The 25,455-nt window shown below is 32.4% G+C and overlaps 7 protein-coding genes across 7 annotated transcripts; 1 reads left to right on the top strand and 6 right to left on the bottom strand.

The window, feature by feature from the left end:
* Positions 1-2,053: 2,053 nt before the first annotated feature.
* On the bottom strand, positions 2,054-3,115 carry Kpol_1052p24 (uncharacterized protein; the record flags this gene model as incomplete). The annotated part of the gene is made up of 1 exon (XM_001644485.1): positions 2,054-3,115. One exon carries the CDS (start codon positions 3,113-3,115, stop codon positions 2,054-2,056), a length of 1,062 nt encoding a protein of 353 aa, XP_001644535.1.
* Positions 3,116-3,785: 670 nt separating this feature from the next.
* On the bottom strand, positions 3,786-4,058 carry Kpol_1052p23 (uncharacterized protein; the record flags this gene model as incomplete). Its single annotated transcript, XM_001644484.1, has 1 exon — positions 3,786-4,058. The coding sequence occupies one exon, from the start codon at positions 4,056-4,058 to the stop codon at positions 3,786-3,788; it is 273 nt and encodes a 90-aa protein (XP_001644534.1).
* A 2,525-nt stretch (positions 4,059-6,583) lies between these two features.
* Kpol_1052p22 (uncharacterized protein) lies at positions 6,584-9,889 on the bottom strand (the record flags this gene model as incomplete). The annotated part of the gene is made up of 1 exon (XM_001644483.1): positions 6,584-9,889. The coding sequence occupies one exon, from the start codon at positions 9,887-9,889 to the stop codon at positions 6,584-6,586; it is 3,306 nt and encodes a 1,101-aa protein (XP_001644533.1).
* Positions 9,890-11,602: 1,713 nt separating this feature from the next.
* Positions 11,603-13,378, top strand: KRS1 (lysine--tRNA ligase KRS1; the record flags this gene model as incomplete). Its single annotated transcript, XM_001644482.1, has 1 exon — positions 11,603-13,378. The coding sequence occupies one exon, from the start codon at positions 11,603-11,605 to the stop codon at positions 13,376-13,378; it is 1,776 nt and encodes a 591-aa protein (XP_001644532.1).
* Positions 13,379-13,684: 306 nt separating this feature from the next.
* Positions 13,685-16,960, bottom strand: Kpol_1052p20 (uncharacterized protein; the record flags this gene model as incomplete). The annotated part of the gene is made up of 1 exon (XM_001644481.1): positions 13,685-16,960. One exon carries the CDS (start codon positions 16,958-16,960, stop codon positions 13,685-13,687), a length of 3,276 nt encoding a protein of 1,091 aa, XP_001644531.1.
* Positions 16,961-21,933: 4,973 nt separating this feature from the next.
* Positions 21,934-22,245, bottom strand: Kpol_1052p19 (uncharacterized protein; the record flags this gene model as incomplete). The annotated part of the gene is made up of 1 exon (XM_001644480.1): positions 21,934-22,245. One exon carries the CDS (start codon positions 22,243-22,245, stop codon positions 21,934-21,936), a length of 312 nt encoding a protein of 103 aa, XP_001644530.1.
* An 847-nt stretch (positions 22,246-23,092) lies between these two features.
* Positions 23,093-24,166, bottom strand: Kpol_1052p18 (uncharacterized protein; the record flags this gene model as incomplete). The annotated part of the gene is made up of 1 exon (XM_001644479.1): positions 23,093-24,166. The coding sequence occupies one exon, from the start codon at positions 24,164-24,166 to the stop codon at positions 23,093-23,095; it is 1,074 nt and encodes a 357-aa protein (XP_001644529.1).
* Positions 24,167-25,455: the final 1,289 nt, after the last annotated feature.

Here is a 25,455-nt window from a genome sequence, read left to right as displayed (position 1 = left end):
ATATCATACCAATTTTTACTTAATTTATTGACATATATAATTGCACTATCAATATACCAAAGCAACCTTTCTTGTATCCAACAATACAGAGAAATGCAACAATATTCATAACGACTACCTGCATTGTCATAAATTACAAAGTCTTTTGTTGCTATCTTTGACTTCCTCATCAATTTACGCTACCAAACTAGCTAAAGTTGAATCGGATTAATACATAGATTGGAAACGTCATAGATCCATCTTACATACTATCAACAATAAAAATAAATCTCATAATTGGATACAAGTTGAACATGGTCAACGAGCATATGGCTACTTAACAATACTGGATTAATTTATGGATTGGTTGATTGATTGATCTTGAACAATGTGATAAATGTATTTGGGGATCGGAGAAATGTAACTTAAAATGGAAGCATTATTTGGAAAATTATATAGTCCAGTAATTTTAACCCAATCTGTCCTTCTTTCTTTGTTTCGGTCTTTCTTTCTTTTGCTTGATCAACCGTTAACAACCGGTTAATTACGTAAGAGCAATGTAAGCACAAAACACTTCTAGTGTCCAATAAAAAGCAAATTGAACCATGAAGTAGGCTTAAAATTGTAAGTTTTTATGTTACCCTTTTGACGTTAATCACTAATCGCTTGATCGAATAATTCATTTTACCAACATCATCAAAGTCAAGGCAAGGCAGGGATGTATGCGAGTGTATATGTGGTTAAATAGCAACAGGCATCGAACTATTGTTGCTTCTCTTGAAGAAACTGGTTTAAGAAAGTGGCTGAGTTGAAGTAATTGGTTTCTTTTTAAACTTTGTAGTCAAAAATCTCAAACCCAATATTCTTGTTGCTTTTCTCTTTTCTTCCAGTATGAATTTTTCTTTTTACATTTTTTTTTTCCAGCAGGAGAACTAGCCCTAGCTCGAGCTCTTAGAGAGCTGTAGTTTGAGTTCGAATTCGAGTTCGATTACTAGTAGTAGCAGTAGTAATAGTAGCTTCATAACTATAGGATTCTTTCCATGCTAGCAAGGCCATCTCTTGTTGTCGTACTTAGATTTCTTGCTGTCTCTTGTTGAAGTTCAATTTGGATCAGAATCTGTTTCAATTGCTGTTTTATTTAGAAATTGATATAAAACTCATTGTTATCTTCCTAGTTCTTAAGACACTATTGTCTAGTAAGACTTCTATGTTTTAACAAATTTATAGAAAAAAAAATTTTCACAATAGTGTTTCTAATTGATATATAAACTTATAGCCTCTTACAGGTACCATTAGGAACTCATCTACAAAGATTGACAAGCCACATCTCTAATTCGTCTTTGTTTCCCACTAGATCAAGAATTGATTTTAATAAATCTGCGACTATTCAAAGGTATCAAGTACTTTAAGTGATTACAATTGACCTGCCACTCCATCCGTCAGCTTAATTAGAAGAAAAGAATTTTTTACATATCAAAGATGAGTTATCAACAGCAACAATATCCTCCTCAACAATATCCTCCTCAACAACAGTACCCTCCACAACAAGGTGGGTACTATCAACAACCACCACCTCCACAACCTCAACCAATATATATTCAACAAGCTCCACCTCAAAAGGAAGATGATGGATGTTGTGGTTCACTATGTAACATCTTATTATGTTGTTGTATTTTGGAAATGTGCTGTAGTTAATCGATTTCAGATGAAATTGTATAGGAAGGTGTCTATAATATAACAAGTTTATCTTAGTTTGCATAATTGTTCCAACGATGGAATTTTGTTTCCCAATTAAAAACCAATTCCCTATAAGAATGGAAACCATATTTATATAGTAATTTTAATAATAATAATTTAGTAATAACAATGATAGAAATCATCATTCCAGGAAAGTATTGTATTTGTATTATCTTCAGTTTAATTTTATATTGTTTTGTCTATTTTATCTAAAGCCATTAAGTAATATATGCAAAGTGATATTTAAGTGTAGTGGTATTGTTAATAGGTTTTCCCAGTTGGTTGAGTCGTAATTCTAATATTTTCTAATAAAGAGTAATAATTGTGATATATTTTACTATTGTTTTTTCTGTTTCCCACTTTTTTGATGCTGTTGTTGTAAGATTCGTATCTGATCTTTCAATTCATCATTTTCCTTCTTTACTAACTGTAGTTCAATCTGTGTTTCTTTGGATCTCCCATATGCCAACATCTTTGACATCTCTCTATTTTCTTTAGTCAATGTCTCGATTCTGACTATTATCTTATGAGAAAGTGACTCGATATCATATCTTCCATACTTTGTAATTGAATTACTTGGTTCAGCAGCAACTGCTGTTAATACACTCTCTAAATTTCTCATTGTAACCGCTAATTCTTGTTCTTTGTCATGCAAAGCGACAGATAATTTTCTGAAAATATTCTCTAATGTAGAAGGTATAGAAATTTTATCACCATTATTCTTATTTGAATTGTTAATATTTTCTTTACCGATTGATTTATTCTTATTTTTAAATCCACTCTTAAAGATCCCCTTTAACTTCTGAATTTCATTTTCTAATGATTCAATTTGAGTCTCCTTAACTTGTAATAATAATTTCAACTCTTCATCTATTTCTCTTTGATTAATATTTGAAGACTCAGTAGTGTTTGAATATGTGTCAAACATGCTGTTATAGCTTGTATTGATGCTAGGATTGACATAGCTCTTATTTGAAGTTAAATTACCTGCAGTAGATGTCCCAATTGATTCCATGACGTTTAAATTATCATCGCCATTTTGAGAACTAGAACTTAATTGATCCCTCCAAATATTGGCATTATTTGATGAAATAGGGTTACTTGATAAGTGTTCTTGATTATTCCCAGTTAAATTTCCTTTCAAATTATTATAATATTGATATGTATTCATTTGTTGATGCGGATGTAATGGAAAATTTGTAGTTGGCGTGACATTACTTTTAGGATTGACATTGTTATTATTGTTAGTCGTACTATTATTATTAAAAGATCCATTCTTAATCATATTGTCCATTTTCTCAGAACCATCATACATAGTTAATTGAGAATTAAATGAGATGCCACTTGCAAATGAATTATCCAAAGAAGGACGGTCATAATTATAATTCATATAATTCATTTTCTATTATACTTTAGTTATTTTTTTTAGTTTATCCTAGTAATATTAACAATATAGCCAGAAAATGTTGATCCCGAATTTCTTGTATGGACTTGCAAACTTGGAGTTAAATTAAATGACAAATTTAAAATCCATCAAAAAAGACCATCTCCTTAAATATACTTCATGTCATTATTGGATGATCCATTATATTCTTTACTAAGTGATCTTTGGATCTTAGTCGTTTTTTTGATCTGTCTGTCCTGTGATATTTCACCGAAGCTCCGAAACCATTTTAAATCAAGAACAGGAGAGATATCACACTGGTTAAACAAGATGAGATATATCAAAAACGTAGTTTATGAATGGGGTATTGGATCAACAAGACATGGAATAAGGATTAATTTTCATTTAATGTATGTTGATATACTTCTGGGACTGTTACGAAGATAAATAATGAAATAAATGAGCGTTATATTTAGTTTTCTATATAAATTGTAGTTAAATATGTTCTATATAAATTGTAGTTAAATATGTTCTATAAAAATTGAAAAAGGTTGAATATATGAACATTGGAATGCATAAATGATTATGATAATGAAGGTATTTTTTGTAGTTCTATGTGTGTGTTTGTACTGGATTGATGAGGTTCAACTTAACTGACGGAAGCCAACCTACAAATTGGATTCTCTTATAAACAGTACTTAATGAAACCGAAACAACCAACAGTGAATGCAATTAGAAATGAGCTGTGAAGACAGAATGAATCGAATGAAGTCATTAAATAAAATGGCAAATGGATGTAGTAGATCCAATATAACTTTTCACCAAGTTTTTCGAGCAGTTCAACGAAGAAGTTACCTTTACCCTTACGTAGTTTTCTCTGATGACCAGTCTCTACATATTGCATTGATGAGACATATTTGCTAGGAGAAGCTGTAGTAGTGAATTCTTGGGTAGACATTATCAATTCTTTAGTAATATATATTTGTTATTTGTATAATAGTCAATCAGGATGGAGCTTTCCTTGTATGTTATTAACAACTTTTAATGCAGAATGGTATTTTGCAACTTGTTGAGATATTTGGTTACTACAGTGAAAAAGAGTATATACAAATATATAATGTACATTTACAAGTGATGGTAATAGAATTTGGATGTCATATTTCAATTTGATCCTCTTATATATATTTAAATGTGGACAAATCTGCCTCGCTATATTAGTTCAAAGTTTAAAATTGATATAGCCATCTTATCACTTGATTTAATTTCGTTTAAAGGTCTATAACAGAAACTTCATGGGAAAATTTATAGAAAAAGGAATGGATAGGTAAATACCTACTGCAGGTCATCAAGAAGCTTCCATGGAATCTCACCGGATTTCTGATTCCTGCTAAGATGGCACGGAACATTCATTCATAAGCCCAGATTGAAAGATAATCAACCTGATTACTCAGTTAATTGGTGATTGGTTCATTATTATGATAAGAAATAGTTTTAAGCTTAAACTAATGCCACTATTTCGATAAAAAATTTTTTTGCGTTTCTTTAGCTCTTCACATCAATTCACTCTACTAACAGTAAAACATAAAGAGCAGCATTCTGGATTATGAAAAGGACTTTGCTAATAAACTAGAGTAACTAAAAGCAACAAATTATAATACTAATTGACCATTGTTGAGTAGTGTAGAAAACTTAGCCTTAAAAATGCATTAATGCTTGTCTTTCCCAATAAAGTCCCATTTTTAGCAACTGCAAATAGCCCAATTCACTCGTTTTCTTTACTTAAAAATTATTTTCGTTTCTTTTTTTCATTTTTTTTTTCATCCATTTCGAACCTCACAACTTTCTGACCTAGCTCATATGAACAGAAATTGATGGGATGGCTCTTAAAAGAAGAGCATCTCTCTCTGTCTCTATCAATTCTATCCTATTTCTCTTCAAGAATACCCTACTCAATTTGTTGCTTAATGGTTCACCATTAAAAAGAGACAAGGCATACTGATGAGCTGAATCAATTCGCTACTTTAGCTCTCAGTTTGATGTAACTTACCATCAACCTACCAATTCTCCTTACTAATACTTGTTCGAAGTTGACAACCGGAAAGTTGGATGAGGTGTAGACATTTCAGGTCAAAACATTATTCCTCTTTACTTTTTATTATTATTTTGTTTTAATTTGACTTCGATGAACTGATATTTAACAATAATTCATTCCACTCGAAGTGCAAAACCACTCGTTTAAGTACACAAGTATGTATCTGATGAAAGGTAATGTGTTTCTTTGTTATGTTTATAGATTATGATCTCTTAAGAATTAACAAGAGATTTCATTTTGTATATTTGTGTGGGGTGAAGAACCATTACAAAATTCCATAGTGTTGGGTTCGTTTTATTTTACTGTTGTTGATCTTGGAAACTTTGTAACATATTCAATTTCAAGAATGATAATATGTGATCCCAGAATAGGAAATAATACCTCGATCATAACCATTATTGTTATCATCAATTCTGATATTTTTCATAATTATACAAATAAATGATTTTAAAAAGAAAGCACACTGTTTGGCAATGAAACTAGACGAATTTTAAGCCAATATTTCCGTGACAACAAATATAGAAATCGACGTAATAGAGCCAACCCATTAGATATGTCAAAGATCCATGGGATGCACCATCGATATAGAGAATTAATTCAATTAATTAACAATTCAATCCTTAGTAAAAAACAGTTTCTTCAGTTACATAAAGTAAGCCGATGCTCGATTCGATCAATGGGAAATAGTTTCCATTGTTAATAAATGGAATGGGCTATGAAGAAATCTATGCCTGAATTGTATTGATCAAAACTAAAGAGTTTCTTTGACAGTTAAGCCTTGTGCTCTCTTGTAGACTTGAGATGGCAGTATCATCTTCAGTTCCGAATTGAGGTATCTGGTGTTTTACTAGGTTGAATATCCAATTGTCAACAGTATATACATATATGAAAAATTAGATATCCACGGAACTACTTACAAATTGAGAACAATCTAAGAGTGAAAGGTGAAAAGACAGATAAGAAAAAACCTTTTCTTTTTTTTATTACGTTTCGTTAGAATTACTATAAATGAAAAGCCATCTCTTCACAAGAAGGACCCTTTCTAGTTCCAATTGGTTGAATTGTATAGCATCTTATATAATTTAGTGTCTGTGGAAGCTAGATAAATACTCTATCTTTAGTAGTTGATAATTGATCTTGCTCATTGTTAACTACTTTCTCGATAAGAGTTAATCGATCTCTATCTGAAAAGCAAGATTGATTCCTGAAAGTTGGATATCAAAAAAGTTTACTTATAGCTATTAGAAGTATCTTAAAAAGTATTTACCAGAAGTAGAAGGAAAAAAAAATACCATCGTAGTTTTGTTTTGCTTTAAATTGATAAATGTTACACTAAATAAAGAAAGCAGTATATAAATAATTGTATCAATAGGCAGATAGTTTTGATGTGCTTATTTCTTGTCGCCTTTGAACACCGAGAAGAAAGACCTTCTTTTACCACTGGAGGATTCTGATTTAAAGTTATCACGACGCAGTCTTTCAAGATCTAAAGATTGACGTGCTCTAGAAAAGGAATTTCTCACTTCGCTGGATAGCGATATGCTGCTACCACTCTCTCCTTTTCTTGAATTTTTGTATTTTTCTAAGTCGTGGTTAACTCTGTTACCATTACGTGATAATGTTGATTCATTATTATTCCTGTGGCTAGAGGTACTTCCATACTGAAATACATTCCCATGTGAATTGGAATTTGAATGTAAATGAGAAGATGAACTATCTGAATGGCCCGTTTGGATATTGCTATTTTTATTTGTTGAAGGGTTAGATGCCCTTGATTGAGCTTTCAAATCTGGTGAAGTAAAATGAACTTCTTGATACTTTAAATCTAAAGAACGGCGTGAATTTTTAATGTCAACAGTAGTCTTTTTAAAGCTGTCATCCTTTGATCGTGAACTATGTCCTTTTGATACAAGTTCTGATCTTGGATGAGAATTGTCTCCTGTAATCAGTAAAGGTGACTTAAATTTAACCTCATCATTTTTAATGCTATTGATATTTGATATTCTACCAAGATGTTTGCCCTTTTTAGCATCATCTAAATTTATATCAATACTTTCACTTGACAACATCGAGTTCTCTAATTCGTCTGTTGGCGATGCATCACTTCCTGGCGTGGTTTGAGAATCATCTTGGCTAAAATCTAATTCATTGTAAGTAAGATCTAGATTAGCTCTTGGCTTTTCAAAACTTCTTGACTTCTTCATACCGGTGCTCTCTTCGGACTTTTTGTTAGAAGGTTTCCTAGGTAGTCTTGGAGGCGAGAGTTCTATTAATACATTTGATTCATCCAAAATTCTATCACTAATTATTTTTGCCCGTTCGTCTTCATTACGTTCAATTTCCTCATGAATTGACTTCTTCCGAGATAAACTCTTTTCTTTCCTTGGATGTGGAGGTAGTGGTGGTACAGCATCATCCTTTCCAGAAGTGACGCTGTTCATCACTGGAGTCTTGCTAACCATGGAATTGGTATTTATATTTCCTAGGTTCGGTTTGTTCATATTTGCAGTAGTTGGGGAAGTCGAATATGGAACTTGAAAATATTGGACATTAGGAACCCCATAGTTAAACTTCATTCTCATATCGACTTGACCATTTGGAATGTTTGCTTTTGGTATCGTATTAACAGGATTTTGTTGAACATTAGGTGGCTGAGGGGTTTGAAAATTCAACTGAGGTTGAGAATTGGCATATGTTTCCCTGGCGTCAAAATATAGTGGATTCTGAAATGGTTGGGGCAATGTCTGGTTCTGGCCAATAATGTTCGTTTGTTGGTTATTCTGAGAAATGGAAGGTAATGTTGCTGAATTATCAGTATTTGGAAATTGACTATTCTCCATAGTCATAGGGGCTGCATTCTGTAATTCATTCATAAAGTAAGTGTTAGCTGCCTGTTGATTTGGTAAGCTTGCCTTATATTCTTCAGTCATTTTAGGGAATGGGTTATTTGATTTATGCTGTTTTGTTGCACCTGTGGCATCTTGTTTCTTTGTTGTTTCAATACTTGAAGCTTCTTCCTTTTCTAATTCTTGACGTATTAGATGTGTGCTCTTTGATGATTTTGCTCCACTTGAGGAAAATGAGCTTGAACTCTTCGGTCTTTGTGAATAAATAGGAGCAGATAAGTTAAATTCAGCCAACGGTTGCTCTATAGATTTTGGAATATCCACAGATTGGCCTGGATGAGGGCCACTTAATGTTTTATACATTTGTGCCGCGGTTTCATATTGTTCAGTATCATTTAAAACATTTATGCTAATCGCTCTTTCTAGTTGTATATTTGACTCAGAAAATAAGGGCGGTTGAGTATTTTTGTTAGAGTCATTAGTGCTTGATGTATGCCTTGATAATCTATCTTCTGATATTACAGATTTCCTATTTTCCAACCTTTCTTCCGATTGATTTCTTGATTTAGAAAAGATGCTAGGTTGGTCATTTTGCGTGACAGATAAATAATTTGAATTTGAACCTGTACTTATAGTTGTGTTTGGGATTGAATTTGAATCTATAGGAATCTTTGGTGATAATTCAAAAGTCGATGTATATAAGTTATTCAGCAGTATTTCATCTGATTGATTTAACTTTCCATCATTTTCTGTTTTTCTCTGTTGTAAATTAAACATTTGAACCTGTAAAGATTGTAATTCATTTTGGAATTTTCTAAATTGATCAAAGTTATAAGGACCTTGACCATACTTATCTGTAATTTCTAATCTAGTACCTGATATTGAGCAAATTTCATGTAGAACTTGATATATATTTGGTCTTAAATTTGGATTTTCGGATAACATAATAATAATTAGGTTTATCAATCTTGAAGAGTAATTAGTTTGTGGGAAATCATATTTTGAATGTAAAATTGCAAATTGTCCTGTCATTTCGAATGGGGTGATATAAAACAATAATTTGTATAAGAAAATACCCAATGCCCAAATATCTGATTTTTCATCAATTGGCAGGCATTTATAAAGATCGATCATTTCAGGGGATCTATATTGTGGGGTAGTATGCATGAAAATATCTTGTGATAAAATTGCTATATCTTGATGAGCTGATACAGCAGGGAAACATTTTGAAGTTGAGCCGAAATCGGCTAATTTGAAACCATTTTGGGAATCTACCAAAACATTTTCTATTTTGATATCTCTATGTATTAGAGGTGGTGATAAAGTATGCATTTGAGCTACAGCCAATGTTACATCATGCATAATTGTTAAAATTTCCTTTTCCGATAATTTTGTAGTTAATCTTTGATTCATGAAATCTAGCAATGATTTATTTGGACATAGTTCCATTAGTAGCAATACTTCGAATCCGTTAGTCCCATCTTTACGACGAGAAGCGTTTGAATCGAAATACTGCACTATGTTTGGTGCGCCTTTTAATAATTTCATTACTTCTACTTCATTTCTCATTTCATTTAAACCATTTTCATCTTGGACTAGGACTCGTTTCAAGCATGCCAAATCTCCAATTTTTAAAGGTATATTAGAATTATTACTGTCGAATTCATTTGAATTTTCCAGGAACTTGACGATGTAAATTTGAGCGAAACCACCTTCAGTGAGATATTTCACAATTTCCACTTTTTTATTGCCTACCACTACAGTGGAACCGTTTGCGAATTTCTCTACAGCAGAAGGTTTATTTCCTGAGCAGTTAGCTCCTCTTGAAGACGATCCATCTGATGGAGACATAATCGATCTAATGAGAAGGGAATGGAGGGTAGGGGAGGGGATGGGATGGGATGGGATGGGAAGCAAGTATAAGTTGAAAGGTATCAAACCAATAAATAATGCAAAATAGATGTGAATAAAAAAGTATAAGCTTATACAATTTTTTTTTTATTTGTCTTTCAATAATGATAATGATAATGATAAAAAAAAATCTTAGTTCTTACCAGAAGAATAATGTGAGTGCACACCTATAAGCCCAATCTATAGTTAGTTGGAAGAAAGAAAACAAAAGATTAAAAGTGACGAGCCAGATATGAACCTGAAATAGAGTATCAGTGTGTGTATGTGTATGTGTGTGTAATACTGTAGTTATATATATATAATATATCTTAAACTAAACTAAGCTTGAACACCTTTTCGCTCTTTAAAATATAAAACAAATCAAAGAACAGCTGTGAGCACAGGGGGTTGGAGGGGAGGGCGTTGAGATAGTATAATTGGGGAGGGATGAAAAGGTGATTGTAGGCAGACGTGAAAAGAGAGAGAAGAGTAGTAAATACAATGATACAGAAATTGATAGTCTAATGTATGTAACAAGAGCACATACAAATATATAAACCGAATCGATAATAAAATTAGTATTAATATTAGTATTAATTAATATTCGAAACATCGAAACATCGAAACATCGAAATAGAATCGATATCTCTGAAATAAATCAAATTTCATTTGCATCATATCGTATCGTATCGTATCGAAAAGGGGCCAAATTTCAAATTTCAAATTTCGATAAACTTAACACAGTGTGTGTAACTGTATTAGCATAGCATAGTATCGCATAGTATCGCATAGTATAGTATAGCATACCATAGTTAACAACAATATGGCACAGTGTAGTATCGCATAGTGATGGATGAGGATATGTGTTCTGGTTTTGGGTATCGGCCAGTTTAGTTTTGACACAGATGCGTAGAGAAACGGGTGTAGGCCTGTGGGGGGGAGGCGAGGACCCGAAAAAATTTGAAGTGAGATGTATGTAGGAAGAGAAAAAGAAGTCACGTGGGCTTTCACACATACATGGACTCTCTGTTTCTTGGCTCTGTCTCTGTCTAGTTACCCGGATACCGTTTTCTGTTGTGTCCTTCTCTCTGATCTGCTTGTGTTTTTCTTTTACTCTGTCTCTCTCCACCATACCGGTGGGGAAAAGGCGGAAGGGAAATTGGTTAGACTCTGGCACGTGCTTTTCGTGGTAAGCGATTATGTCTGTCCGGTGTGACTATGGTTTGTCCGTGTTTCCATTTCTTTTCTTTCGAAATGCGAAAGAAATCATCAAAAAAGAAACGACCGACAATTGAACCGATTCTGGAAAGAGAAAGAAAAAGAAAAAGTGAAAAATTTTGACGACAAGAAAAAAAAAAAAAAGAAGAGATGAGAAGAAGATTCCATCAAGATTATACAACTACTTACTATTTGATCTAATTTAAATCTTGGATACACACACTTTTTGTATCTCTTATCATTGTCGTCTTGATTCTTTTTACTGACTGATTGTTTCAATAAACCTGTGATTCTCTTATATATTCATATATATTTATATTTATTACTTATACTTACGCAGATTGTGTCTGAGTTTCAAATATATATAAATCTTGTTCAACCTGATTTATCTTTTTGAACCGATTATATTAATTTATTATAACAGGAGGATATCAAACAACCATATAATAATTAGATATGTCCCAAGAAGAAGCTACTAAACAGGTTACTGAAAATGTAGCCAACTTACATTTGGATGATGTTACCGGTGAAATGGTTTCCAAATCTGAATTGAAAAAACGTATTAAACAAAGACAAGTCGAAGCTAAGAAAGCTGCAAAGAAAGCTGCTGCTCCACCAAAGGCTGAAGGTAAAAAGAAGAAAGATGACGCATTGGCTGATCTAACTCCTTCCCAATACTTTGAAGCTAGATCAAGACAAATTCTAGATTTAAGACAAAAAAAGACTCCAAACCCATATCCACATAAATTCAACGTTAGCATTTCAAACCCAGAATTTTTGAAAAAATACGCTTACTTGCAAAGAGGTGAAACTTTGCCAAATGAAAAGGTCTCCATCGCTGGTAGAATCCATGCCAAGAGAGAATCTGGTTCAAAATTGAAGTTTTACGTCTTACACGGTGATGGTGTAGAAGTTCAAGTTATGTCTCAATTACAAGATTACGGTAACCAAGATGTTTATGAACAAGACCATGATTTATTGAAAAGAGGTGACATCGTAGGTGTCGAAGGTTACGTCGGTAGAACCCAACCAAAGAAAGGTGGTGAAGGTGAAATCTCTGTCTTCGTCGAACGTATCGAATTATTGACCCCATGTTTGCACATGTTGCCAGCTGATCATTTCGGTTTCAAAGATCAAGAAACTAGATACAGAAAGCGTTACTTGGATTTAATTATGAACAAAGACGCTAGAGGCCGTTTCATCACTCGTTCTAAAATTATCTCTTACATCAGAAAATTCTTGGATGAAAGAAGCTTTATTGAAGTCGAAACTCCAATGATGAATGTCATCGCCGGTGGTGCCACCGCTAAACCTTTCGTCACTCACCACAACGATTTGGATATGGACATGTACATGAGAATTGCCCCAGAATTGTTCTTAAAAGAATTGGTCGTCGGTGGTATGGACCGTGTTTACGAAATCGGTAGACAATTCAGAAATGAAGGTATCGATATGACTCACAACCCAGAATTCACCACTTGTGAATTCTATCAAGCATACGCTGATGTCTACGATTTGATGGATATGACCGAATTATTATTCTCAGAAATGGTTAAGGAAATCACTGGTTCTTATGTCATCAAATATCACCCAGATCCAAGCAACCCAGAAAAGGAAATGGAATTGAACTTCACTAGACCATGGAAGAGAATCAACATGATTGAAGAATTGGAAAAGACCTTCAACGTTACTTTCCCAGCTGGTGATCAATTGCATACCGCAGAAACTGGTGTCTTTTTGAAACAAATCTTGATTGACAACAAATTGGACTGTCCTCCACCATTAACTAACGCCCGTATGTTAGACAAATTGGTTGGTGAATTAGAAGATACCTGTATTAACCCAACCTTCATCTTCGGTCACCCACAAATGATGTCTCCATTAGCTAAGTACTCTAGAGATCAACCAGGTTTATGTGAACGTTTCGAAGTTTTTGTAGCTACCAAGGAAATCTGTAATGCATACACTGAATTGAATGACCCATTCGACCAAAGAGAACGTTTCGAAGAACAAGCTAGACAAAAGGATCAAGGTGATGATGAAGTCCAATTGATTGATGAAACCTTCTGTAATGCATTAGAATACGGTTTACCACCAACTGGTGGTTGGGGTTGTGGTATTGATAGATTGGCCATGTTCTTGACTGATTCTAACACCATTAGAGAAGTCTTGTTATTCCCAACCTTGAAACCAGATACTCAAAGAGATGAAACTAAGAAGGAAGAAAATTAAATTTAATGTAACACCTTATGAGTTATTCATTGTGTATAAGATAATTTTATTATTTAACTAATTGTAATTAGGTTGTTCGAAATTGTAATAAATTTGCTTCAGTTAGAAACTTAAATCTTTTAATTCATAGAAGTATAAATAAAAAAATAATAAATTAGAATATAAAATTTAGAAATTAAAAAAATGCAGAAAGGTATTAGTATTATTATATAGTAGTATCATATTATAAATGGCGGATATACTCTCTACCATCTTGAAAAATCTAATGTACAGAATAAATTTGAGCGTTACGCTAAATTGTGAAATTTAAAATGAGTTCTTTTTTGGAATGTAAATATCAGTTTGAATGGTAGTTGATGTACTATAAGCTTCGAAAGGATCTCTATTGGATTTCTTCTCCAAGTCATTTTCAGGATTAACTGCTTTCAACTTGTTCTTAAAGTATAATCTCTTGATATATTTGTATAATTCAGCACCCATCCAAAATGCTGCAGAAAATGCAATGGCAATACCCCATTCGGCACCAATTGGTTTGTGTAAGAAAACATCGGTGTTAATAACTGGAATATATATAACTGGGAATGCAGAACCGAACCCAAAGATAACTGACCAAAATAAGAATTGGTTTCCCCAAATATCTTTGAAAAATTGTGTGAATGGTGAATCAGTTTCTGGTTGCATTCTAAAGAAAGATCTTCTCATATCGATTACTTCCCAAGCTAGAATTAAGGCACACCAAGTCATAGTAGCAAAGGCAGCTGAACGAGCTCTAAATACATCGTGACAACTATCGTTATATTTTCTGTTACAGTTATAACCCAATTCACCATCGAAGAAACCATACATGATAGATGTGAATGTGCTCATACAGCAACCTGCCATCAAAATACCATAAGCAAACATATCAATTATTACTTCCCAAGTAAATATACCGTGCTTAGAATCATTTGGTGGTCTATCCATTAAATCTGGTGCTGCCTTTTCCAAACCCAAACCCATAGCAGGAAAGCAAGATGTAACAACAATAACCCATAAAACTTCGACTGGAGATAATGGGAAAACAGACTTATGATCTTTATCCATGAAGACTAGACCAATAATTAAATACAAGGCTTGAGCGACATTTTCAGCTAACAATTGTAACACGAACTTCTGAATATTGTCGGCCATTCTTCTACCTTCTTCAACAGCATTTAAAATAGATGCAAAGTTATCATCACTTAAAACAATATCAGAAGCATCTTTGGCGACATCTGAACCATTAATACCCATAGCAATACCGACATTAGCTAATTTCAATGATGGTGAATCGTTAACACCATCACCCGTCATAGCACAAAATTTGTTACGACGATGTAAAGCTTCTATCATACGAACCTTTGTTTGTGGAGAACAACGGGCTATAACCAATGGTAATACAGGTAGGTTGTCGATTTCTTCTTCTGAGAGGTTGTCAAATTGTGAGCCAGTCATTACCATGACATCGACAACTTCCTTTGGATAATGGTATAAATTAGTTGGTAAAATTCCAACTTCTTGGGCAATAGCTTTGGCAGTACCTGGGAAATCACCAGTTAACATACGAACATTGATACCAGCCTGATGGAATTTCTTAACAGCGCCCTTTGTTTCTGGTCTAGGAGGGTCATAAATACCAATCAAACCCAAGAAAATTAAATCATTCTCAACAAATGTTCTACTGTGAAGAATACTGTGCATAGTAGAGTTATCTAAATCGGAATCTTTGTAGGATTTGGAAGCAAATGCTAACACTCTTAAACCTTCAGAAGACAGAGTATCGACATTCTTTTTAATTGTTTCGACATCATCATCAGTCATAGGTTGTAAAGTTCCGTCAGCGCCGTACCAGTAAGAACAACAGTTCAAAACACCTTCGAATGCACCCTTAGTGTACACTTCATGTGTGTTCTCATCTCTGTTTTGGTAGATAGCAGACATTCTCTTGATAGTTGAATCAAATGGGTATTCGGCGACATGAACAAATTGAGCAGAGTCTGAACCAGTCTTTTTTTCCTGTTCTTCATCCATGCTTGAAACACTATTATCATCTTTATCTTGAGCACCAAATACTTCTCCTGTTAATTTAGAACGTGGCAAATCCATCTTAGCTGCAAAAACCTGAATTGCAATTTCTGTTGGGTCACCATGAGCCTTCCATTCTTGAGTTTCTTTGTCTTGAAAAACAGTGGAGATTGTTGCCAAAGTAGAAGTTTCTAACCATTTATGGAATAAATTCTTGTTTAAGCTCTTAGGTAATTCATCTGAATAATATTTCTCTTTGAATGATTGTATAATACCCACATCTTCAGTTTCATTATGAGAGTACTCATATGGAGATAAGGAAGGGATCAAACTAGTTTCACCAATAGTAGGATTGAATGGTTCATTTGAGGAGGTGATTGAGACGGTACCAAACTTTGGAATCCATACTTGTCTTGCAATCATCTTACCTTGAGTTAGAGTACCAGTTTTATCCGAGCAAATATCATTGACAGCCCCTAAGGCTTCCAAAGAGTCTAATTTTCTAATAATAACATTTCTTGATGCCATAACAGCCGCACCAACCGACATTGTAATAGTCAACACGACAACCAATGATGAAGGGATCATGGATAAGGCAACACAAATAGCATAAATAGCCACACCTCTGTCGACATCAAATTTTTGAGAAGCCATAACAACAATTGCAAAAACAACAGCGACCCAGAATAATAAGATAGCTAATTTAGATAATTTACGGTGTAATGGGGTACCAATAGTTGTACCCAAGAAAGCACCTAGAGATTGTTTTATGGTTATCCATGAATTTTGCCAGAAAGTTTTAGTAGGATCCCTTGAAATTAAGTTCTCGGTATTTTGTAATGATTTAGCAATTTTACCAATTTCAGTGTTTAAACCAGTTTTAACTACAATACCAGAAGCTCTACCTTTAACTACGGTAGAAGAAGAATAAGCAATATTCAATCTATCACCAACTGGGATATCGATATTTTTCTCATATATAGCTTCAGGATCTTTATTAACAGGTAAAGATTCACCAGTTAACAAAGCCTCATCAGTTTCGAAATTATTACTTTGGAACAAACGCAAATCGGCCGGAATGGTATCACCAACCTTAACAAGACAGATATCACCAACAACTACTTCCTTAGATGGTATGGTTTCACTTTTACCATCTCTGATCACGTGAGCATTTGGTGAAGATAAAGCCTTTAGAGAATTCATTGTTTTAGTAGCTTTATATTCTTGTAATAAACCGATAACGACATTGACACCTACGACAAAAGAGATGACACCACCTGTAATCCAGTCACGGATTGCGAATGAAATAATCATCGAAATGAAAAGGACTAAAATCATAGCATTACATATTTGATGGATAACCATCGCTTTGTAATCGATTTTAGAATCATCACCTAACGAGTTGTCACCATTTTCTGATAGTCTTTTTGGGACATCATTTTGAGATAAACCTACTAATGTATCAGTTTTCAACAAAGTAGCAGTTTCATCGGGAGATAGAGCATAGAATTCATTGTAATCATATTCAATAGAAGCCATACTATGCTTGAAAGATAATTTTTATTTTATAAAAAATAGTAATCTGTTGGGGTAAATTTGTAAGTTTTCTCTTGTTTAACAAAATATGATATCCTTAATAATCAAAAAAGTAATAGAAAATCTGCTTTTAAAAAAAAATTCTTATTTAATAATTATTTAATATGCTTTTTTCAGTCTCTTTCTATATTTCTGATTAATAGTAAATTTTAAAGATGGGAAAATATTATTAAAAAAAAAATGAAGAAAATTGCTAGACAGATTTTTTTTATTGTTTAATTTCTATATAAAAAAATAATAGCTATGTTTAAATAGTAATAGTTTAATAAATAGATTAATGATGTGTGTAATGATATCACTGCTGTGTTATATGCTTATATATAATTAAGCTTTTTTTTTTTGCTACTATCAAGAAGACCAAAAAAGGAAAAAAAAAATAATGAAAAAATAAGTATAACGTAGAGAAAGTAATAAGAATGATGAGGCTAAAAAGTGTAAAGGTAATTAAGAGATGAAGCGAAAGAGTACATCAAGCATTCAATGAACCATTGAGTTGAATAGGATGATTAAAAGATGTCAAAAATAATGATGTCCTTATATATGCTTTTAATTATAATTGAATAAATGCTTAATATAGAAGTTTGTAAGGGTCTGTGAAGTATTTAAAATGAGTTGTATATTTATTGAACTTATCAGAGTAAATGTGTAGCTTTGTTGGTACTGAAAGAAGTAAAATAATATTATAGTATAGTGATATGAGTGCAAAAAGAAAGTAAAAGAGAGGGAGGATATACCATGGCATAACGCTTAATTTGTTGTACTAGAGAGTGTACAATGAGGAATCCGATTTAGTTAGTTGAAGGGAGCCTCGGAGACGAGAGATGAGTACTGAGGAAATTTGTATATATTGTTGGCAGCCATTACTTTTGATAACGAAGATAAAGAGAGTATTTCAAAGGTTATGTACGTGGTTATGGTATGGATGTGGGTATAGTGTATATCGATCGATCTATATCAACAATTAATTTATTACCTTATTGTGCCAACAATGACTATTAACCAAGTAACTTAGAGCTTTGCTCATCTGGGCAATAATCGAATTAAATCGAAACGAGAGGGTAAGCCATAAAGGTTATTGAATTATAGATAACAGAACAACATTACGAGGCAGAGAAAAGCGGGAGAGTAGGTGATGGTGGTGATGGTGATGGTGATGGTGATGAGGAAAAAAGCGGCAGCCAAAGAAATGCATAAACACGTATAAATACAGAGATGGAGACACAGTAGTGGCAGCGACGGTACTAATAAGCTGTATGAGTGAGTATATGATATCAAATTTTGACATAATGAGTAAATAAACAGATACGGGAAAAAGGGGGGAAGGGAGAAACTGATTCAGCAGAATGGAAAAACTTGGCTGCCTATTTCGTTCCGGAAGGCTCATGATGGGTACGGCTGCTTGTCTCTCAGTGTATGGATTTGTTTCAGAGGATAGGGCCTAGAGAGTAATTGGAACAAACGCTTCTTCTCGTTCTTCCCGTTCTTAAGTTCTTTGGACGACAATAGAGAAGCAGAAAAGCTGTAACCAAGTTTTGATTGTACTTTGGTTTCTCTGTTTTCCTAGTAAGAAACAGAAACAGAATACCTTCTATATCTTTTATCGTTTGCTCTCCGCAGTTGCACTGTAGCGTATTTTCTTATATTGCTGTTTATTTTCTCGTGGTGGGTGCAGAGAGAGAGATTTGTGAGAACATGCCGCAGCAACGGGAGCGGGTAGAATCTGGTTTTACATAATTCCGTCTTTATACATCTGCTGTGTTTATTACAGCATGGGAAATTATTGGTGTGTATGTTCTTTACTCTCAGTGCTAGTCTTGCCTGTAGGTCTCTTTTTGTCCATCTGAGCTATTGGTACGTACGTAATTCAGCGTACTTTTGATTATGAAAAAGAAAAGAAAAAAGACAAAAAACAGTACTAGTTTTGACAGGCTATGTGAGTTCTTTTCATTGCAGGTACTTTCCTCTACAATTCACTTGTTGGGAAATATGTAATAATCTAAACCCGCTATTAAAACAAACTATACACATGTCACTATACAGTTTTTCTCCCACATTTGATACGAATGCTATGATCACCCCGCACAACTACATCAAATTGTTTTATTGTGGTGACGCATCTTTACATGTAGAGTAGTCTCTGCACAAGTGAATGGATAATATGATGGTAACGTCTTTTGGAAAGATGGTAACGAAGTGGCGTAAGTCGCAATAAAAGTGAAATTTCTTTTGAGAGAAAACTCATAAAAGAAATGAGATGCGATAAAGTGCTTGAATGGAGTAATCTCCCTGTACGCCTACAATGCACGTGGATACATGATCAATGGGAGAAATAAGGGTGGGAGGAGAAATGGAGGGTCATCAACGAGGCGCATGCTTCTCCCCATGTTTCTCTGTTCCGTTACCTTTCACTACAGTAGGACAATTTATTACCTCTAAAACGTGATATACACGTGGAAATATAGTTTTTAAAGTTCCCCAATTGAACGTGGTGGGGCACCCTACATATGTAATATTCTATCTCTGCCCTAATCAACACTATTCTAATTAGGTACGTCTACTCCCTTCTTTTCTTTTACAATTTTCAATATCATTCAAAGAAATTGATCTGTTCACTCTTGAATGGAGAGATCAAAAGAAAATACTATGCCTCCACTCAAATCAAACTGTATCTTATCTCCTCGGAACTAGGTATGGATATATTCCCCTGTTGTGAGCTTAACGCCGATCTGCTGATAAGAATAAATAAGAAAATTGTACAATATGATACCCATTTGTAAAATGCATTCGAATACGAATTATTTTTGGGATATAGATTTCAAGATAGGCATTTGGCGCTACAAAAATTAACAGGGCCAAGAAATTTAATTTGATACATAAATGGCAATTTATGAAAAAGGTATGTGTCTGAGTGTATATTTTTAACGAATGACATGGAATTCATTTGTTCATTCATTAATGCAGCAATATCCTCATTAAATTCTTTTACTGAGCAATCGATAAATCAAATTACAATAACTCTGGGATGAAATTTACTTGATACACCAAATTCGCATAATTCTGTATCTACTTATAGATCCTAAGATTTATCCATACTCACTTTCAGATACCTTATATTTTCTTTAATATTATTCTCTTTGTAGTATAGGATGTAGATTATTTAATATGTTTATCATGTGATTTGGATCTGTTTTTTCTTGGCGTAATTCACTTTTTGTTGCCGTGACTTATGAAATGCATTATATTTTTTAATTACCGCCCTTTCTTTAAGTATGCTTTGATAACAGGTAATTGAGTACGAATACTAGACGTTACATCTATCTTTTTTTCTCTTTTTGGTAAGATAAGAGAAGATAAGATAAGATATACTTAAGATAAGATAACAGGCAATAAATAATTGATGCTACATTTACTTTATATATATATTTGTGTGTTTATGTGTGTGGGTACATTTGTATAATTTTATCTGAGACCTTAGCCTATAAATAATAAATAATTTAAATATATTGATTTTTATAGTCACTTTTATTTCAGGAAATTAACCCAGCGCATTACAAGATAGTTATAATAGTGAAAAGGTAAGGTAGGATGAATAAATTCTGAAAAATCCATTTTCAAATTCTAATTCTCTAACTTTGAAAATACCATTCATTCCATATAACAGCGATGAGATATTAATCTCCTGAGAGAACATATCGCTAGAATAAACAATCTTCTGCTTTGTTTTACTGTGCATATTGCTTTCAGTGTATAAATCTAATACTCTGTCCTCAGGAACTCTGAACTTTTTTCAGAAAAGAAATTATCTACCAATTTTAGATCCTGAATTTTAAAAAATTCCCTTTCTAAATCATAATGAAGAAGACATTCAAATTCTATGGATTAATCAAATTTCTGATAACCCATATTTTGTAGAATAAGCCTCCTAATTTTGACATGGCAAATCATCAAAAATGTATTCATACTAATTCCTGTTTAATTCCATATTTAGTAGCTTTAAGATAAAAGATGAAAAGATATTCCCTAACAAATCACCATGTTAATTTCACTTTTTAAGACAAGTATCGTAAAGCTTTAAAATGTCGTAATATGTTTTACCCTTTTTGTACATAACACTTGTTTAAATAGAAAAACATTTAAAGTTTCTACTGAGTTTCTCAACGCATATATTAAAGAAAGACTAGCGCTAAAGGATATTGCAAGGATTACTTAATATTGAAATTTGACCAAGGATAAAGATTTAGTATTTGGATTTATTAATTTTTAATTCATATTATATGGACATTTGTCAAAGACTCAAATAATTCTAGATTCCTCTAAAGGGTTACTTGTTGTAATTGCCTACCATTTAGGAAATTTATGGATGGGATTATAATTTCATCTAAAAAAATGGCAATGGCAATAGTAAACCCCTAATGAAAGAATTTAAGAGCTGTTTCTTTCTCTATATTAGACTAAGTCAGTTATTTCGATCCTTGCAGTTGATGTATTGATATACATAAACATACCAGTATCATATGTACTGAAGCTTACAATGAACAGCATTACATCAAGAATTTTACTTGATTAAATTGCAATTTGGGGAAACAAACAAAAACAAATTAAACAAGTAGATGGACCAGTCATGAAACTTGTCACTTCCTATTGAAACATGTAGTAGAAATGTCAATCATTATTTTACCTTTTATTTCCTATATTTATTGATTTTTTTTTAATTGTTTTAACCCTTTACGTTGATGTTGAACGAATCTAATGTAAATACTAAATATTAGACTTGGTTTCATTCCATAAATGAGATTACTGAAAATGTAATAGAAAATATCTAAACTTGTTCCAAAGTTAAAATAGAGTATAACTAATAAATAAAATTAAGAACAACAAGGTCATCCTAGATTCAATATGATCCAGTTTGGTGTAAATTAGCCATACATCCCCCAATCCTCCTCCAATTCAACATTTGAAGTATCAATAACTTCCTTATGAGATGTAATGTCATCACGACACATTGGACATGTTTTATTTTTTGAAAGCCAAATTGATAAGCATTCGTAATCAAAATTATGACCACAGTGTGGCAATTTGGAAATTAATGGATACTTGTCATCTGCATATGTACAACAACAGATTGAACAGCTATCGTTAATTGGATCTTTCAAATCACTTAATTTCAATCTTGGTAAAGAGCTTATAAATGATTCAGAACAACCTTTTTCTGAAGAATTATCATTCATAGACTCAAACCATTCTTGTTGAAGAGATTCTGGGATTAATTGGGAGAGTAATTGGGAAAGTACAATATCTGAGTTTCTACCACTACCATCTAAAGAATTCAAAGATTGGAACAATTCTCTTAATTGCTCTCTTATTCTTCTTCTTTCATCATCATTATCATCACCGTTGACTTTTCAAGATAAATAGTTAGCATATTGAACATTTAGAGGTCAAAAGAATAGCTAAAAGTCTCTTAACATACCACTTTGATTACTCATATTTAAATTTATCTTAAGATACTACATATCATGAACAGTATCTAAATGGAATAATACATACAATTTGATATCTTAAACAACCTAGTTGTATAATTATTTATCTATGTTAAATACCTTTAAGTTATTTTTTCATTTTAGATTTCAGATTTCAGATTTCCTTGTTCGCTTAGTTTTCCTTACTCAATTAATTATTTTGAATCATCTTGATATTTTGACATTGGAATGTATGCCAAGAAATGAAACAGAGGCCACTAAATAATCTGCCAAAATTGATATTTATTGATAAATTAATTAATTAACACAAATGGATAGAGTTGAAAAATTGTAATATTTAAAGACAAGTTTACCTTTGTTTAAAAATGTTATTTAGTAGTTAATTAAATAATTTAATTAATTCATTAAAAAATATTTAAAAATAAAAATAGAGGTACAAGTGAATGGTGAATAATTAATATTAATATGCAGAAGCTTAAACGATTGAAGACGTATATTTATTTATCTTGTGAATCCTTATTTTACACTGACTCCTAATTAAAGCGATAGTTTTGTAATTATTAAAATAGATTGATTTTTTGAATTGAAAGTTATTTTATCTTTTTTTCAAATGTGTTCGATAATGTTGAATACAATTGTCATGCCTGCTGAACCTTTGATTACAACCTTCATATGGGCAAAAATGATTTTTTTCACCAGTATGGATTCTATAGTGCCTTGCTAAATGACCAGATGTAGTGAGACCTTTGGAACACACTCGACAAATATATTTACGGCGTTTAACTATGTCAGCTTTTAAAATGTGAGTTCTGCTTGATTCTATTCCCTCTGGAACAATTCTTTTCTTGTTATAATGTCTTTTTTTCCTAGCGCTAGCTTCATTTGAGTCCACTAATTGACCTTCAGTTGAGGTTTCCATTGAAGTGAAAGAACTTGGAATCCGTATATCCTCTGTTTTTGTAGTGGTTTTCTTTCTTTCGACATCGATATTTGTATTCTCTGTAGCAGGTTCTGTAGATGGGGAAGCTGGTAATAATTGTTCTTTGTATGCTTTGCATGATATGATATTTCCATAATTATAGTTAGAACTAGCAGATAATGAACTTGTTGCAGTGGTACTATTCTTCCTGCTTGATGTGAGACTTAATGTTGTACTTTTTGGAGAAGGTATTGAAGTTGAAACATTATTCTCATATTTTTTTATACTTGAATATGATTTACTGTCTGGAGAGGAAAGGTAATTGATATTCAACTGTTCATAGATTAGATTTTTATATTTATTATAACCAGTATCTTCAAATTGACCGTTGTTATTTGTAGCAAACTTTTCATCGATTTGAGAATTTGAAACCCTTACGGCATTACTTGTATTGTTACATTTCACTGGGCTATTGGTGTTATATGATGGATTGTTTTTTTTCGAAATATTCATGTCAAATGAATGTTTATTTAATATTAACTTCAAATTATTATCCATATTTTCTTGATCTACTAATGGAGGTAACAATGTATGAAATTTCTTTTCTGTATAAACAGATGGTGACATTAAATGTGAATTACTGCTACCTGACATCATTATGTCATTAATATGGAACGATGCATTACCGTCATGGGCATAAGCGAAATTATAACGTGGATTTGAAGGATTTGATATGCTAATGTAACTCATTTTTACTTTTTGTCCTGTGTTATAGTTAATTATTTTCCTAAACCTTGATATTTTTTCTTTCCTTAAAGACTGAAATTATTTAGATATGCAAATATTAAGCCAAAAAAAAAGCGAATAATAAATGAGAGTAACAAGTTGACTTCTAAAATATAAAATAATAATGTGTTTTGTAACTTTATAGATACTTTCTAAACCTTAATAGCCATATGATTAAAAAAAAAAGATTGGAATTAAATCAGTATCTGTTGATACAATATTCAACGGGGACACCTTTATATGATAAAAAATGTTTAGAGGGGTCCTACTATATAAGGTTTACAAGGGACTAGAATTAAAGAAAAATGAAATATGAAATATAGTATATAATATATAATATAAAATGATTTAATTAAAACAGTTACAACCCAATAAAGAAATACAATCAAAACGTTTCTATTTGAAACCCATTCGAATACGAAAATAGATATGGAGTTTGCTTCTTATATAGATCAAATAATGTTGATCAATCGAACAGGATATAAACTGTTAACAGCAAAAAAAAAAAAAACCCAACACATACACACAGCTGAATCAGTGAATTCGAATAGAATAGAATAGAATAATAATAATAATAATTATAATCATTGAAATGCAGATGGAAATAATAAAAAGAGACATACATTCATCAATAGAAGAAAATAGCAAGAATAGAAATTTTACCTTAACCACTAATTTATTAAAGAGAATGGCTATGAAACAGTCGTGGAGCGATGGAACTGAATATAGAAAAATCAATGTCCCTCTTGATTGGCAAGAAGGAAAATTTAAAATTCGTACAAACAAAGACACAAATGTACATGGTGAACCTTTAGAAACATGTATGATAATGATGATGATGATACTGCAGACAAATGTTGTAATTGAAACCAAAAGGTCTTTTTAAAAAGGCTACTACGTTAAAAAAGTGTATTAAAATTCTAAACATTTCAATTCACCTTCTAAGAAGACTGAGTCAGTGGAGAGTTTATCGAGCGTAGCAAAAAAAAAAAAAAATAAATAAAAGATCACAATATCAATACTCAAGTGTTTCCATCAAGGGAAAACAGAAAGACAGAAACTGGCAGGATTGGAAAGTGGATATGGAATAAAGTTTTAAGGATAATCCAAAAAAAGCAGGTTGATAAGGAAAAAAAATAAGAAACCAAATTCGTTGGATTTATTTTGGATCAGAAAACTCTGAGCACTCGATCCAATGAACAAACAAGCAAAATATTGGCAACAGTTTTTTTAACTCACTACTACTGATACGA

The sequence above is a fragment of the Vanderwaltozyma polyspora genome, genomic scaffold (assembly GCF_000150035.1).
Source record: "Vanderwaltozyma polyspora DSM 70294 KpolScaffold1052 genomic scaffold, whole genome shotgun sequence".
NCBI lineage: Eukaryota > Fungi > Ascomycota > Saccharomycetes > Saccharomycetales > Saccharomycetaceae > Vanderwaltozyma > Vanderwaltozyma polyspora.
Note: the sequence above shows the minus strand (reverse complement) of the source record. Positions and strands in the feature narration are given on the sequence as shown.